Source organism: Erinaceus europaeus, chromosome 23, assembly GCF_950295315.1.
Source record: "Erinaceus europaeus chromosome 23, mEriEur2.1, whole genome shotgun sequence".
Classification (NCBI taxonomy): Eukaryota; Metazoa; Chordata; class Mammalia; order Eulipotyphla; family Erinaceidae; genus Erinaceus; species Erinaceus europaeus.
The window spans coordinates 13,881,067-13,897,082 of NC_080184.1; the positions used below are offsets into that span (position 1 = coordinate 13,881,067).

At 59.9% G+C, this 16,016-nt stretch overlaps 1 protein-coding gene across 3 annotated transcripts; it reads left to right on the top strand.

Moving 5' to 3' along the window:
• Positions 1-755: 755 nt before the first annotated feature.
• On the top strand, positions 756-15,788 carry ADGRE5 (adhesion G protein-coupled receptor E5). Of its 3 annotated transcripts, XM_060182305.1 has the most exons (20): positions 756-906; positions 3,408-3,455; positions 3,573-3,692; positions 4,750-4,905; positions 8,159-8,290; positions 8,721-8,867; positions 9,641-9,787; positions 9,878-9,924; positions 10,000-10,077; positions 10,993-11,170; positions 11,274-11,381; positions 12,315-12,541; positions 13,495-13,674; positions 13,777-13,971; positions 14,528-14,757; positions 14,840-14,906; positions 15,003-15,094; positions 15,182-15,359; positions 15,448-15,552; positions 15,624-15,788. In XM_060182305.1, exons 1-20 carry the CDS (start codon positions 858-860, stop codon positions 15,651-15,653), a joined length of 2,514 nt encoding a protein of 837 aa, XP_060038288.1. In that variant the 5' UTR covers positions 756-857; the 3' UTR covers positions 15,654-15,788. The 3 variants fall into 3 exon arrangements, with proteins under 3 accessions (XP_060038288.1, XP_060038289.1, XP_060038290.1); XM_060182306.1 differs by lacking the exon at positions 8,721-8,867; XM_060182307.1 differs by lacking the exons at positions 8,159-8,290; positions 8,721-8,867.
• The last annotated feature ends 228 nt before the right edge of the window (positions 15,789-16,016 follow it).

Below are 16,016 nucleotides of genomic sequence, written 5' to 3' on the forward strand. Positions count from 1 at the left end.
ATCCTACGTATTATTTCTAACTTCATTTTATGAGAGAGCCCAGAGCCTTGCTGAGCTCTGGCTGATGGTGGTGCTGGGACTGAACCTGGGACCTCCGGTGCCTCAGGCAGGAGAAGCTTTTCTACAGAAGCATTCTGCTGTCTCCCCACCCCACCACAATTTATTATTTCTAGAGATTTATTTGTTAATCAGAAAGAGAGGAGCAGAGCCTCCCTCTAGTCCCTGCGAAGCTGGGGCCTGAACCCAGGACCTCAGGCCTGAGAGTCCAGTACTTTACCCACTATGCCATCCCCTAAGGCATAAAATAAAGAGAGGATAAATTAAATTAAATTAAAATGACTGGAACATGCAATGCTGGGACTTGAACCCAGGGTCCGGCCCACCCCCAGGGTCCCCAATTTCCCTTCTTGCAGCCTGACATGCATAGAAGACCCCTCCGACCACACCTCCAGCTTCTACCCAGTCTCTGTGCCTCAGTTTCCCTACTTGGCAAGTAAGACTTGGGGTGGTGGTAGTGGGAGAGGATCCAAATGTGGGGAGGGGGTGCTGGCAGATGGCCTGTCCAGGCTGAAAAGCAGGTTGGAGCTGCATGGACGAGAGAGACAGAGAGAGAGAGAGAGAGAGAGAGAGAGAGAGGGGTTAGGGAGGGAGAGGCACCGCCTGGGAGTCTATGTTTTTGGTCCTTTCCTGTGGCCTCTGCCTGCCCCCCCACCCCACCCCACCCCCAGTTCCGGGGAGGGCCTGGCCGGGCTGGGCGGGAGAGTCACCCCCCCTTTCTTTCATAATTGTGCTGGCACCCGCCCGGGGACATACACACACGGTCACAGCTGCCCTGGGCCCGGCCGCCTTGGCCCGCCATGGACGCCCTGCTGTGCCCCACCTGCCGCGGCCCCCCTTTCTTCCTCGGTGAGAACTCGGGGACCCCTTGCAGCCTTGCACCCTTTCCCCCCCTCTCTCTCCTTCTCAATCCCCCAGGCCCGGAAAGGTGGCCACCAGGAACGGTGGCCGGTGGCCGTTCCCCGATCCCCCCAGCAGAGCTGAGCCGACAGCCACATGGCCGGGACAAGAGACAGTCACAGCCCTGAAACTGAGTCACGGCCAGCGGGAATGGGGGGGACAAAGGCAGCAGCAGACAGTTGGCCTGGATCTCTATCCCCCCCACCCGCAAAAAAGTCATTTGCTTTGAATATTCAAAGACGGGGTGCTAGGTAGCTGGGGGCCGCAGGGGGGGAGCACCTCTGCTAGCTTCCCACTGGCCTGGCAGCTTGGAGACACCCTCCAATCCCTTCGCTCCTGATTCTGGCCCTGGCCCCTGGCTTTTTTGGAGGGGTGAAAATTTGAACTTGACCTGGTCTGGGAGATGTCCCCCCCCCCAACCTGAACACACACACACACTCAGTGCCCCGCCCAGGGTGTGACAGTCTGGTTTAGTTATCGGAGAGCCCCAAAAAGGAATGAACTGGGGTGGGGAGGGGGATTCGCTGTCACAAGTTTGAGCTCAAGGCAGCCCTCCCTCTTCTGTCCGTCCAGAGGTTGGGGGGGTGGGGGCTCGGGAGTGGGGAGAGGGGGTGTGACACTGGGGACCCCCCCCACTTCATTTTCCCCGAGCTGCCCCCACCCCATCTTTCTGAAGCACTAAAGCCCACAGTCTGGCTGTCATGCTCATTATTCCTTTTCTGTTGCTGTTGTTGTTGTTGTTGTTGTTGACTTTTCTTTCTGTCTTGGGGGGTGAAGAGGGACTCCAGGGATGGGGAGGGGGTCCACCCCACCTCCTCTTCCCTCCCTCCTGCCACAGGGAGGGTGATTCCCCTGCAGCTGGAGTCTCCGTCTCGGGGCTCGGGCAATTAGAACCAGATGGGCTGGGAGCTGCCGGGATTTCAGAAGCTTTTCTGTGACTCCTGTTTGGGTCTCTTCCAGGGTCCCCAGCTGAGCTTTTGGGGGGACAGAGAAGGAGGTGGGGGACAGCCAGCTCCCCTTGTCTCCTCCTAGAATCAGAAGATTTGGGGGGGAGGCCCTCGGACCACTCAGGTCTTTTATTTAATCCTATTTTTTTCCAGTCTTTTTAATTTTAATTTGGGGAGGCAGGGGTGGGCTCCCTGGTTGCAGCCTCTGAATGCACAGACCCCTCACTTCTCTGTCCTCTTTCAAGGGTTCTAAGAACACCGCCACCCCCCCCCATATCAGAGAAAGTCTGTGTGTGGTCTGCCCTTCAAAGAGGAACTGGGGGGGCCTGTCCCCGCTGGGCTGACCCAGCCTGTGGCTGGGAGCGAGGAAAAGCAAGATCCTTAGACTGGGGGACTCGTGAGGGGGAGAGACCCCCACCTGCTTCAGTTTATCCAGCCAGGAAGGCGGCCACCACAGTGGAGGAACAGGGAGGGGGGCACAGAGTGTAGGGAAGGGTCCTTGTCCCCCTCTGGGATGCTGCTGCCTCCCTGCATCAGCCGGTACCCCCTCTTTTTCTTTTTCTCTGTACCCCAAGATACTTGTCTGGGATGTCTGACTCAGTTTTTCCTTGTCGTCCCCCGTCCCCCGCAAGTGACTCACGGCTGCCCTCCAGCACCCCCCACCATGGATTTAGGGGAGGGGCACACTTTCAACCCAGATGAGGAGGGGCTGAAGCTCCCCCTCCACCCCAGGCTCCCCCTTCTGTGTCCAACCACCAACCGCGCTTTCCTTGTTGTTTTTATTGTTGTTGTAGTTATTATTGTTGTTATTGATGTCGTTGTTGTTGGATAGGACAGAGAGACATGGAGAGAGGAGAGGAAGACAGAGAGGGGGAGAGAAAGACAGACACCTGCAGACCTGCTTCACCGCCTGGGAAGCGACTCCCCTGCAGGTGGGGAGCCGGGGCTCGAACCCGGAGCCTTGCGCTTTGTACCCTATGCACTTAACCTGGTGTGTCACTGCCGGCCTCTCCTCTCTCTCTCTCTGTTCTGCCTCTGCTCCCTTGCCCGGCTCTCTGACAAACACCATGGAACGCTTCCTTCCTGACTTGGGGATCCCCTCGGGCCTGCCCCGGAGTTGGGGCGCGGCGAGCAATGCCCCCCACCCCGCCCACAGGCCTGGTGTGAAATGTCAGCTGGGCCCCCACCTGTCCTGGGCGGGGCAGCTGTGAACTTAGGGTGGGGTGACCGGGCACCCCCAGACATGCCGTGCTCTGAGTCTCAGGGAGGCCTGGCCGGGGTCCTGGGAGTGAATGTCACTCAGAACTGAGGGGCCCCACTGCCCAGCTGAGCCCCCCAACCCTCTCTGACACCCCCCAAGTCAGCAGATGGGGGTCCACGGCGAAGCTCAAAGGCTGTCCCTTTGGGGAAATAATGGGGTGCAAACCCCATACCCTGATTTGTACCCCCCAAGTCCTTCCTGCTTGGGAACCCCTCTGACGGGACCCCCTCTTTCTGTTCCAGCCCTGTGGATCTTTCTGAGTCTGTCAGAAGCTGGGGCCCAGGCCAAGGGTGAGTCTGCCGGGACTGGGGGTAGGGGGTTCCTCATCTCCCCACCTCCACTGGAAGCCCTGCCCGCCCCATGTCTCTGTGTGTCTCTGTCTCTGACCCCGGTCTCTCTCCCAGCAGACTGTCCGGTGTGGTGTCCTCAGAACTCCCACTGTGTCAACACCTCCTGTCGCTGCCTGCCGGGCTTCCAGTCCTTTTCTGGGCAGATTGACCTCAATTTACCTAATGACAACTGTGACGGTACAGGGGTCTGGGGGGGGGGCGAGGCAGGGGGGAGGGCCGCGGGGTGGGGGAGTGGGCTTCAGGCATAGCTTGCTCGAGCCACAGCACAACAACCTCAAACAGTATTTTCTTTCTTTTTGCCTCCAGGGTTGTCTCTGGGGCTCTGTGCCATCACTAGGACTTCACTGCTCCTGGTGGCCTTTTTCTTTTTTTTTTTTTTTTAATATTTATTGTGGTCCGGGAGGTGGCGCAGTGGATAAAGCATCAGACTCTCAAGCGTGAGGTCCTGAGTTCAATCCCCGGCAGCACATGGACCAGAATGATGTCTGGTTCTTTCGCTCTCTCCTCCTATCTTTCTCATAAATAAATAAATAAGATCTTTAAAAAAAAATCTGATGGCAATTAAGTAAGTCAGACCTGCTTATGTGTTTGCCTCATGGCTGAGCCATTAAAAACAATATATATATATATATATATATATTTCCTTTTGTTGCCCTTGTTTTATTGTCGTAGTTCTTATTGTTGTCGATGTCCCTGTCGTTGGATAGGACAGAGAGACATGGAGAGAGGAGGGGAAGACAGAGAGGGGGAGAGAAAGACAGACACCTGCAGACCTGCTTCACCGCCTGGGAAGCGACTCCCCTGCAGGTGGGGAGCCGGGGGCTCGAACCAGGATCCTTCTGCCGGTCCTTGCGCTTTGCGCCACCTGCACTTAACCTGCTGCGCTACCACCCGACTCCCTTTTTTCCCCCATTTTATTGGACAGGACAGAGAGAAATTGAGAGAGATGGGGAAGATAGAGAGAAAGAGAGACACCTGCAGACCGCTTCACCGCTCGTGAAGCGACCCCCGTGCAGGTGGGGAGTTGGGGGCTCGAACCCAGATCCTTGCACTTCGAACTATGTGCGCTTAACTAGGTGCGCCCCCGCCTGGCCCCCTCTCCACAGTCTTTCCTCAGAGACTGAGTCTTTTCAGGAAGACAAGTCAAGCTGTAGGCCCCATTCTGTGATGGGGGGGACTCCACCCTGTGGAGACGCGGACGTTTGGGGCTGACCCTTTGTGCTGTGTGTTCCAGACATCAATGAGTGTAGACCCTCCCAGCCAGACTTGTGTGGGGCAAATGCAGACTGTGAGAACACGGACGGGGGCTTCCAGTGCGTATGCATCCCCGGGTTCGAGCTGGAATCCGGGGGGACGACGTTCAGGAACAAGAGCGAGAACACCTGTCAAGGTGAGCCCCCTGCCTCCGCGCCCTCGCCAGTCTCCTGTCTCCTCCTCCATGGGGCCCGGAGCCTGAGGCGGAGAAGCGTCCCAGTCTCCTGCCTCAGATTCCCTCAGCCACTCGTGAGACACCATGACAGTGTTCAGTAGTCTCATCACCCTTCGGATGTACTCAGCGTTTATTTATTGGATGGGGACAGAGGAGCGGGGCTGGGTGCTGGCACACCCGGTTAAGTACAAGGACCCACCCGCTCGAGGATCCAGATTCGAGAGTCGGCCCCCCACCTGCGGGGTGGGGGGAGTCGCTTCACAAGCAGTGGACCTGGGTTCAAGGCCCCAGCCCCCACCTGCAGGGGGAAAGCTTCACGAGTGGTGAAGCAGGTCTGCAGGTGTCTGTCTGTCTGCCTCTCTCTCTCTCTCTCCCTCTCCTCTCTCAAAGTTCTCTCTGTCCTGTCCAATGAAATGGAAAAAAATAGCCTCCAGGAGCAGTGAATTCACAATGTTGCTCCGAGCCCCAGCGATAACCCTGGTGGCAAAAAAAAAAAAAAAAAAAAAAAAGACAGAGAGAGAAAAAGAGAGAAGGAAGAGACAGAGAGACACTTAGAGCTCCACCGCTCGAGAAGGTGCCCCCCCCCCAGAAGTGGAGATATTTATTTATTTAGATTATTTTTAAAAGATTTCACTTGTTTATTCATGAGAAAGATAGGAGAGAGAGAAAGAACCAGACATCACTCTGGCACATCCACTGCCGGGGATTGAACTCGGGACCTCACGCTTGAGAGTCTAGTGCCTTAGCCACTGCGCCACCTCCCGGACCACTATTTAGATTCTTTTTAGGTATATTTTATTTTGTACTTATTTATTTTAGATAGAGACAGAAATTGAGATGGGAGGGAAAATACAGAGGGGGAGAGACAGAGAGACTCCCACTGCCCTGCTCCGCCACTCGCAAAGCTTTCCCCTGCAGGTGAGGACCAGGGGCTTGAACCCTGTTCCTTGTGCATTGTAATGTGAGTGCTTAACCAGGTGCACCACCGCCTGACCCCTAGACTATATTCTTACAGACTTATCTGTTTTCATGAGATAGAAAAAAGTTGCGGGAGCAGGGCGGTAGTGCAGCGGGTTAAAGGCAGGTGGCACAAAGCGTAAGGACCGGCGTAAGGATCCCGGTTCGAGCCCCCGGTTCCCCACCTGCAGGGGAGTCGCTTCCCAGGCGGTGAAGCAGGTCTGCAGGTGTCTGTCTGTCTCTCCCCTCTCTCTGTCTTCCCCTCCTCTCTCCTTTTCTCTCTGTCCTATCCAACAACATCAATGGCAACAATAACGACATCAAGGACAACAAAATGGGAAAAATGGCCTCCAGGAGCAGTGGATTTGTAGTGCAGGCACTGAGCCCCAGCGATAACCCTGGAGGCAAAATAAATAAAATTGCATATGAGAGAGAGAGCGACAGAGAGGGAACACCAGCAGGCAGAGAAAGGAGGGCACTTCCGACACCCCCAGACTCAAAGACTTGCTTGAAGACTTAAAAAGAGGTTGGTGCCTAGTTCAGGGGGCAGGAAAGGGAGCCTCCCCCATTACCAGAAGGCCCTGTCCGGAGGTCCGAGGGGGTGGCTTGTGGGTGGACTCTGAACGCCACCATCGTGACCTGGGTCACTGGACACAGTCTCCCCGGGGACTGGGAAGAGGTGTCCACGGTCTCCTGGCAAGTGGCAGTTTGTGTGTTTGTGTGCGTGTTTGTGTGCATGTGCGTGCGTGTGTTGGGGGTGGAGGTGGTGCCCTTGTGCAGTGGACAATCTGAACAAATGTAAGGGCGGAGGGGGGCAGGGTGGTGTCTGTGACTTTGGGGGGGCTGAGGGGAGGCTTTGTTGGAGACTGGCCAGGACCAAGAGTGAGAAGGGGACCCTGGAGACTGGATAAATAAGAAGTGTTAACGTCGGGGACTACCCCCTCCCCACGGACCTCAAACAAGACAGGGGGGGGGGGCGGTGGATGATAGCATCTGGCTGACCAGAGACCTCGGTCCACCATGAGATCTGGCGGGGCCCTCGTTACACCCTACACACACACCTCCCCAGCTGAATGTCACCCGTGGACACCCCGACATGGTGACAGAGGGGGATGCCTCCCTGCAACTCAGTCACGGCCTCTGGGCTCCTCCCAGCTGCCCCTGCCCCCCCAAGACTCAGGACCTCCACCCCCCCATTGGAGGATCACATCTGGGGCGGGTCTCCATGTCCCTCAGCCCCTGTGACATCTTACTTGGAGAAAACACAACAAAGAAAGAAAAACGGAACGGAAGCACACTGGAAGCACCATCTTCAATGTCTTTGGGAGACAAAATCCAAAATTCACCCTCTGTGGGGTGCTATTCTCAGCCCCCCACCCACCCAGGCCACACAAAACCCATGAGGGACCCCGTGTTTGAACTCTGGAAGAAAGACAGCACCCCTTGGATGAAGTCTCATTTTGACCCCAGCCGGACAAAACCTCTGCCTCCCGGACCTACAGACAGCACAGAGGAAGGAAGGAAGGAAGGAAGGAGCTAGGCAGCATGCCATGGGGGGCGGCTCTCAGGGAGGGAGGCAGGGGGACGCCCCCCACCCACACCCCAACACACACACACACACAGAGAGAGAGCCGGACACAAAGAAGCAAGGAAGAAGCTTCTGTTTGGAATTCATTCGGGAGAGGACTCAGTTCCTGGGGACACATGCTGAGCTGGTCCTGAGTCCCCCTGTTGGGGTTCAGCATTCTGGGGGACGGGCAACAAAGGATGAAGCCTGCTTTCAAGGCCCTCTGATGGCCCAGAAGAGGGGACCCCCTGCTTCTCTCCTGACACCCCCCCAGCCCTCATTCAAGGCTGCCTTTCCAGGCTTCTGTGGGGGGCTCAAAAGAGACGCCCCCACATCGCCCACCTGCCCTCACCCTGCCTGTCTCCGAGCCATGGCCTTGGATCTGTGCCCCTGAGAAGTGGATGGGAGAGCTCTGTCTTGGGGTGTCACCTGGATTCCAGGGCACCCTGCTCCATTCTGTGTTTGGGGGTCAGGGCGGGGGTGTGTGTGGGGGGGATCCTCGGTGTGGATCCCCATGATGTGAGTGGGGCCTCAGGGAGGACGCGGCTGCTTCCGGTCACAGCTGGCCCACCCACGGCATAGCTCCCAGTAACAGACAGGGAGCCTTCTGGAAGCTTCCCGCCTGCCAGGCAGGCAGGCAGCAACAGCTGGAGGCGGCCACACCCTCCCCCTCCCCTGCCTCCCCTGCAGATGTGGAGGAATGCAAGAAGAACCCCGGAATCTGTAAGAACCGCAAGATCTGTGTCAACACCCACGGGAGCTATGTCTGCAGGTGTCAGCCTGGCTTTGAACCTGAACCCGGGGACCCGAAGAGCTGCAAAGGTAGAGACCCCCACCCAGGACCCCCCAGGACTCCGGACGCCGCCCTGCTGCCTGGGAGACCAGCCAGGAGGGCGCCTCGGGCCGCGAAGAATGCCGGGCAACACCTCCCCTGAAGTCCCCCTTCCTCAAGGCCCTGGGGGTCTCGCTGTGGAGCCCCTGAGCCCCCGGACCACAGCCCCACCCTCAGAAGGAGGAGGTCACGTCCAGCTCCCAGGAGGGGGACCCCAGGCCCACGCCCATCCGTCCGTCTGTCCATCCGGAGAGATCACCCAAGAGCCCTCGGCCAGGAAGCTGGGTCCCCGGGACTCAGTTTTCCTCCTGGGGTGGCCGACTCCTCACTGGGGAGACCCAGCTCCCACTATGCTCATCTGTTGGGGGGCAGGTTTAGGGGTGAGCAGCGGGGAGCCGTGACCTCTGCCTCTGTCCCCAGATGTGGACGAATGTAAATCTGGGCGCCGCCCCTGCCACCCCTCCACCCACTGCCTCAACAAAGTGGGGGGGTTCGAGTGCCGCTGCCGCCCCGGCTGGAAGCCGGCACCTGGGTCCCCCGAAGGCCCCAACACCACCATGTGCGAAGGTGCAGGACTCGGACCCTGGACCCCCACACTCAGGGCACCTAACCCCAGACCCCACACTCAGAGCACCCACCCCAGGGACCCTCACCCCCAGGGCGTCCACCCCCGGGACCCCCACACACAGGGCACCCACCCCAGGACCCCATACTCAGGGCACCCAGCAGACAACACCTTGTGGGGGGCCCTGGGGCGGGGCAAGGATTACAGAGGTGAAATGGTAAAAGATCTGGGGGTGGCCAGGCCGCAGTGATTGCTAAGAGGGGGGTGAAGGCAGCTCAGGGTTCTCGCCTCCTGCTGGGGGCTCACCTGCGCGCGCACCGCATAGCCTGCACCCATTGCTGGGGGGGTTCACCTGTTCACCTTCCTGCTCTCACCTGCGCTCACCTGGCCATCGCTTGGACACAAGGGGGCGTGGCCATGGATGGGGTGTGGTCACCAGGGGGCGTGTCCTCAAGAGAAGCTCCAGTTGTGGGCTGTGGTGGGCGTGGTTTTGTGAGTCGGCCCGGCAAGTGAAGGGGCGTGTCCTCAGGAGACCAATAGTGGGCGGAGGGGGCGTGTCCCAGTGCGTGGAGGAACCTGGTGGGTGTGGTCAGGAGGGGCGTGTCTTCAAGAGCAGCACCGATAGTAAGCTGCGGGGTTTCAGGAGGCGGGGCCTGGCGTAGGTACGGTCCAGGGGGCGTGTCACAGGAAGGGGCGTGGCCGTGTGGGCGTGGGCGTGAGGGGGCGTGGCCTGGTCCTCGCTGGGCGGGCCCTGACCCTTCTCTCCTGTCCCCAGACCTGGACGAGTGCAGCTCAGGGCGGCACCAGTGTGACAACTCCACCATCTGTCTCAACGCTCAGGGCTCCTACCGCTGCACCTGCCGTCCGGGCTGGACCCTCAAACCCGGGTTCCAGAACAACAGGACTGACACCGTCTGTGAAGGTACCTCCCCCTCCCCAGACACACACACCCCGCCCCCAGCACACTCAGGGACACTGTCACCCTGATGGGTCACTCTCCTGTCCCCTGCAGAGGTCACCTTTCCAGCCTGGACCCCGCCCCCTGGGATCAAGAGCCAGGTGAGTGGCCCCAGCAGGGGCACCCCCTCCCCCAGCTGGGGTGGCTCTCTGATTCTTCCTCCCCCGTCTCTGCAGAATCTCTCCCGCTTCTTTGAGAAAGTCCAGGATCTGAGCAGAAATTTCCAGCCGTCCAAGGTCCAGGGCATCATGAAGGTGAGAACGGGTCTCGGGGGACCCCGGGAAAGTGTGTGTGTGTGTGTGGGGGGGGGTGTCCCAGTGTGAGCAGGGCTCACAGCAGCGATAACATCGCTGCGTTTAGGTCAGTAAAAAAATAAACATTTCAGGGCCGAGTGGTGGCGCACCTGGTTGAGCGCACATATTGCAATGCACAAGGGCCCGGGTTCGAGCCTCCGGTCCCCACCTGCAAGGGGGAAGAAGCTTCACAGGTGGTGAAGCAGGACTGCAGGTGTCTCTCTATCTCCCCTTTCTCTCTCAACCTCTCTCTGTCTCTATCCAATAAATATATAAATTCAATTTTTAAAAAGATGGCTTTCTTTAAAATATATATATGAATAAAATGTTTCTCTTCTTTTTTTATTTACATTGTTTATTTGTTGGATAAAGACACAGAGAGTGGTCCAGGAGGTGGCACAGTGGATCAAGCATTGGACTCTCAAGCATGAGGTCCTGAGTTCAATCCCCGGTAGCACATGTGCCAGACTGATATCTGGTTCTTTCTCTCTCTCCTCCTATCTTTCTCGTTACTAAATAAATAAAATCTTTACAAAAAAAAAAAAAAAAGACAGAGAGAAATTGAGAAGGAAAGGGGGGAAATACAGAGAGAGACACCAGTAGCCCTGCTTCAGCACATGTGAAGTTTTCCCCCTGCAGGTAGCGGGGCCAGGGGGCTCGAACCCGGGTCCTTGCACGTGGTAACAGGTGCCCTCGAGCAGGTGCGCCTCCGCCCCGCCCCAGATCCATCCCTCGCCTCCAGGCCCCGCCCCCTTCGTGGCCGGGGGCACCTGCGTGGCCCTCGCGCGCCCCCTGGTGGCCAGGTGTGGGAGTGCGCTCAGGCTTTGGGTAACAGCATCACCTGTCACCTGTGACGCCCCCCCCCACCTCCTTTAGAAACTCATCGGGGCGGTGGACGAGCTTCTGAGAGACTCCGGGGACCTGGAGGGCCTGCCCAAGGTGGACCGCTACCGTGTGGCCACCTTCCTGCTGTCCGGCCTGGAATCCGCTCTGCGGGACCTGGCGACAGCCATGCCTACAGGAAGCCTCACCTACCTGTCTCCTTCCCAGACAGGTGAGGCCTGAATCCGGGGTCGGGTGGGGGTACAAGGGGGTGGGCAAAGGGCTCCCCTCACTTCTCCTCTGTCTCCCCCACCCCACCCCACCCCACCCCCCAGAGCTGTCCTTGAAAATCCAGGAGCCGAGATCCGGCAACGTCACGCTAAGCCACAGCCACGCACAAATGCTCCTGGACTGGACCGTGGCGTCTGCAGCTGGGGACTCGAGTAAGGGCTGGGGTCCGTGGTGGCAGGGTTGGGGGACCTGGGAAGGTGGACAAGAGGGGCTGGGAGGGAGCTGGCACAGAGGCTCATCACAGGGCAGGAAGACACAGGTTTGAGCCCTTGTGCCACATGGGAGGCCCCACGGGGTTGGGGGGAGCTCCTAACTTTCTCATATATAAGTAAATAAAATGTGATCCGGGAGGTGGCGCAGTGCATCAAGCATTAGACTCTCAAGCACGAGGTCTTTAGTTCGATCCCCGGCAGTACATACAGTGGAGCGATGTCTGGTTCTTTCTCTCTCTCTCTCTCCTTCTATCTTCATGAGTAAATAAATAAAATCTTTTTAAAAAGGGGTGAGAGGCACCTGAAACCTACTTTACCGCTCGCAAAGCTTTCTCCCTGCTAGTGGGGACCCAGGGGCTTGAACCCAGGTCCTTGTGCACCGTCACATGTACGCTCAACCCCGTGCACCACACCACCCAGCCCCTCTACAATCTCTTGATTTGAATACCAAAGGGTGCATGTGTGAGAGCCCAGCTCTGCAAAATAGAAGGAAAGGAATAAGGATGTAGGGAGTCGGGCGGTAGCGCAGCGGGATAAGCGCAGGTGGCGCAAAGCGCAAGGACCTGCGTGAGGATCCTGGTTCGAGCTCCCAGCTCCCCATCTGCAGGGGAGTCGCTTCCCAGGCGGTGAAGCAGGTCTGCAGGTGTCTGTCTTTCCCTCCCCTCTCTCTCTGTCTTCCCCTCCTCTCTCCATTTCTCTCTGTCCTATCCAAACAACAGCAACAACAACAGTAGTAATTACAACAATATAAATACAAGGGCAACAAAAGAGAATAAATAAATATTTATTTAAAAAAAAAAAAGAAGGATGGAAGGGAAGGGATGGCTGGAGGGAGGGAGGGAGTGTCACCAGGTGTGTCCCCCTGCCCCCCAGAGCCCGCGGTGGCCGGCCTGTTGTCCAGCCGGGGCATGCACAGGTTGGTGAAGGGCGCTGAGCTACAGCTGGACCGCCGGAAGTTAGCGGACCTTCAGGAGACCCACCGGAGTCCCGTGCGGGGCGTGGACGAGATCAAGCTGCTCTCTGCCGTCAACTCTGTCTTTCTGAGCAACCGGGACACACGGGAACTCGCCACGCCCGTCCTCTTCGCCTTCGCCCATGACGTGAGTCCCCGCCGGGTGGGCAGAGAGGAGAAAGGGGGTCGAACCTGGCGCCCACTCCACAGTGAACCCTGTCCTCCTGTTCTTCCTTCTGCAATCATGTCGTGGAGCCTTTGCACCTGCTGGTCCCAGGTGAACCTTGTCCTTGTTGTCTGTTTATTTATTTATTTATTTATTCCCTTTTGTTGCCCTTGCTTTATTGTTGTTGTTGTTGGATAGGACAGGCGGTGAAGCAGGTCTGCAGGTGTCTGTCTTTCTCTCCCCCTCTCTGTCTTCCCTTCCTCTCTCCATTTCTCTCTGTCCTAGCCAACAACGACATCAAGAACAACAACGATAATTACAACAACAATAAAAAAAAAAAAAGGGCACCAAAAGGGAAAATAAATATAAAGAGAGAGAGAGACGTGGAACATCCTGGGCAGGGGCAGATACCATAATGGTCTGGCACAGACTCTCCTGCCTGGGGCTCTGAGGTCCTGGGTTCAATCCCCAGCATCACCATGAGCCAGAGCTGAGCAGGACTCTGGGGAAAATAATAAAATAATAATAATAATAATAAAGGCAGGGGAGACAGCACAGTGGTTTTGCAAACAGTCTCCTCCTGCCTGGGGCTCTGAGGTCCCAGGTTCAATCCCCAGCATCCCCATCAGCCAGAGCTCAGCAGGGCTCTGGCTAAAATTTTAAAAATTAATATATATTATTGGAATATATATAGATGATATTGGTGTACATGTTAGGGAAAAGTAGGCCAGGCCTGTCCCACATGCAATGCCAGGAATCGAACCCGGGACCTCAGATGTGAGAGTCCTACTCTTAGTCCACGCGGCGCCCGCCGGGACCTCCTAGAAGCCGCTCGTTGATTGGCTGGGCAGCTCAGCCGCGCCCCCCGGTGCCCGGTGCCCACCCCGGCCGGCACCCCCCCGCTCAGCCCCCTGCCCGCCCTCCGCTGCCCGCAGAGGGACGCGCCCGGGACGCGGCAGGAGCGGCTGTGCGCCTTCTGGAAGGCGGACCCCGACAGGGGCGGCGGCTGGGCCACCGAGGGCTGCGAGACGCTGGGCGGCAGCGACAGTAGCACCACCTGCAGGTGTCATCACCTGAGCAGCTTCGCCGTGCTCATGGCGCACTACGACGTGCAGGTAGCCGGCGGGCCGGGCCGGGCTGGGGCGGGGCGGGGCGGGGCGGGGGGCGCCGCGCTCACGCCCCCACCCCTGTCCCCGTGCCCCTGCCCCCGTGCCCAGGACCCGCAGCTGGCGCTCATCACCAAGGTGGGGCTGGGGCTGTCGCTCGTCTGCCTGTTGCTGTGCATCCTGACCTTCCTGCTGGTGCGGCCCATCCAGGGCTCCCGCACCACCGTGCACCTGCACCTCTGCCTCTGCCTCTTCGTGGGCTCCGCCGTCTTCCTGGCGGGCGTGGAGAATGACGGCCGCGGCCAGGTAAGCTCACCTGGGCGCAGCGCCCAGCCGTGGCCCCGCCCACCCAGTGGAGGGAGGGGTGGAGTTCATTCCCTGACTCCGCCCACTGGAGCGGCAGCCCCGCCCACCCCGGCGGGCGGCCGAAACGGAGTGGTCATGGCCCCGCCCACCCAGTAAGCCAAGCCTTGGCTCCACCCATCAGAGTGCTGGGGCGCAGACTCCGCCCACTCTCACTTCAGCCCCTGCCCACCCCGAGGCCCATCCAGGGGACTGGATGGAGTAGGCACGGCCCCGCCCTTTACCTCAGGTGATCGGATAGGGCGAACCCGGCCCCGCCCCAAACTTTGGATCCCTTGGGCATCTGGTGCCAGACCCCGCCCACCCATCCAGGCCCAGCCCCAAGGCGCAGCTGATTGGCTGTGATGACACACCACCCCCCCATCTAGGCTGCAGCCCCGCCCACTTCCCAGGCCCTCGTTGGGGATTGGCTGAGTGGCCCCGCCCGCCCGGCAGGGGCAGAGGCAGGGGATTGGCCGGCGCGCTGGCCCCGCCCCGCTGAGTGGCCCCGCCCCCGCAGGTGGGGACGCGCTGCCGCGTGGTGGCCGGGCTGCTGCATTACTGCTTCCTGGCCGCCTTCTGCTGGATGAGCCTGGAGGGGCTGGAGCTGTACTTCCTGGTGGTCCGCGTGTTCCGCGGCCAGGGGCTGGCCAAGCACTGGCTGCTGCTGCTGGGCTACGGCGTGCCGCTGTTCGTCGTGGGCGTCACGGCCTCCGTGAGCCGCGGCGAGGCCTACGGCCGCTCGGACTGGTGAGCGGCGGGGGCGCAGGGGCCGGGGGGCCGCAGGCCGCGGGCACCCCCGGGCTGACCTCCCCACCCCGTCCGCCCCCAGCTGCTGGCTGAACCTGGAGGACGGCTACCTCTGGAGTTTCGTGGGCCCCGTGACGGCCATCGTGCTGGTGAGCGGCCTCCACCTCCCGCCCCTGCCCCGCCCCGCCCCGCCCCGAGCCACCCCGCACCCCCGCACCCCCCGACTCGCGTGTGTCCCCGCCCAGGGCAACGCCGTCATCTTCGTGGTCACCGTGTGGAAGCTGGCGCAGAAGTTCTCGGAGATCAACCCCGACATGAAGAAGCTCAAGAAGGCCCGGTGAGCCGGCGGCTCCGGGGGCAGTCGGGGGCGCGGGAGGAGGCTGGGCGCGGGGTCCCCTCACGCGGCCGCTGCTCCTTCCCGCAGGGCGCTGACCGTCACGGCCGTGGCGCAGCTGGTGGTGCTGGGCTGCACCTGGGGCTTCGGCCTCTTCCTGTTCGAGCCCGAGAGCTGGCACAGCCGCCTGCTGGCCTGCGCCTTCACGCTGCTCAACTGTCTGCAGGGCCTTTTCCTCTTCCTGCTGCACTGCGCGCTCAACAGGAAGGTGGGAGGCCGCCCCCGCCCCCTCACCGCGCCCCCCACCCCGCCCGCCCGCCCGGCTCACCCCGCTCCCCTGCCCCGCCCGCCCGCAGGTGCGGGAGGAGTACCGCAGGTGGGCGTGCCGCCTGGTGGGCACCAAGTACTCGGAGTTCGCCACGTCCACCACCGGCTCCAGCCAGAACCAGACTCAGACGCGGGTGAGGCCCAGGGCGGGTGCGGGCGGGTGCGGGGCCCACCGCAACTCCCGCTCACCGCCCCGCCTCCCCAGGTCCACAGGCCCTCCGAGTCCGGCATGTGAAGGCCGCTGCGCTTCTGCACCACCTCCCGCCTCGCACCCTCGTCACCTGCCAAGTTGGGGGCCCCTGGGCCGGGCCTGCAGGGGAGAGGAGCGGCCACAGACCTGCCCACGGCTGCTCCCGCCTGAAGATAGGGGCTGGCCGCCGCACAGATAAGCTAAGACTGGGGGTTCGGCCCCGCCCCGACTGTGCTCCCAGGACTCACGGTACAGCCCACAGCCCGCCTGCCCCCGCGGGTGCAGAGGGCTCCACTCCACGCCCCTCCCGTTCTGTCTGTCTGTCAGTCGTCTGCTGTCAGTTACTGTGTTTATCTTGTGTCTTCACACTGAACGCTAGCTAACGTGGGAAAGTGCCCCGTTTGCGGC

Coding starts and splice junctions, on each gene's coding strand:
- ADGRE5 (XM_060182305.1), top strand. CDS start 858: ATGGACGCCCTGCTGTGCCCCACCTGCCGCGGCCCCCCTTTCTTCCTC. Junction 9,788..9,877: donor GACTGACACCGTCTGTGAAG/GTACCTCCCCCT, acceptor TGTCCCCTGCAG/AGGTCACCTTTCCAGCCTGG. Junction 11,382..12,314: donor GTCTGCAGCTGGGGACTCGA/GTAAGGGCTGGG, acceptor CCTGCCCCCCAG/AGCCCGCGGTGGCCGGCCTG.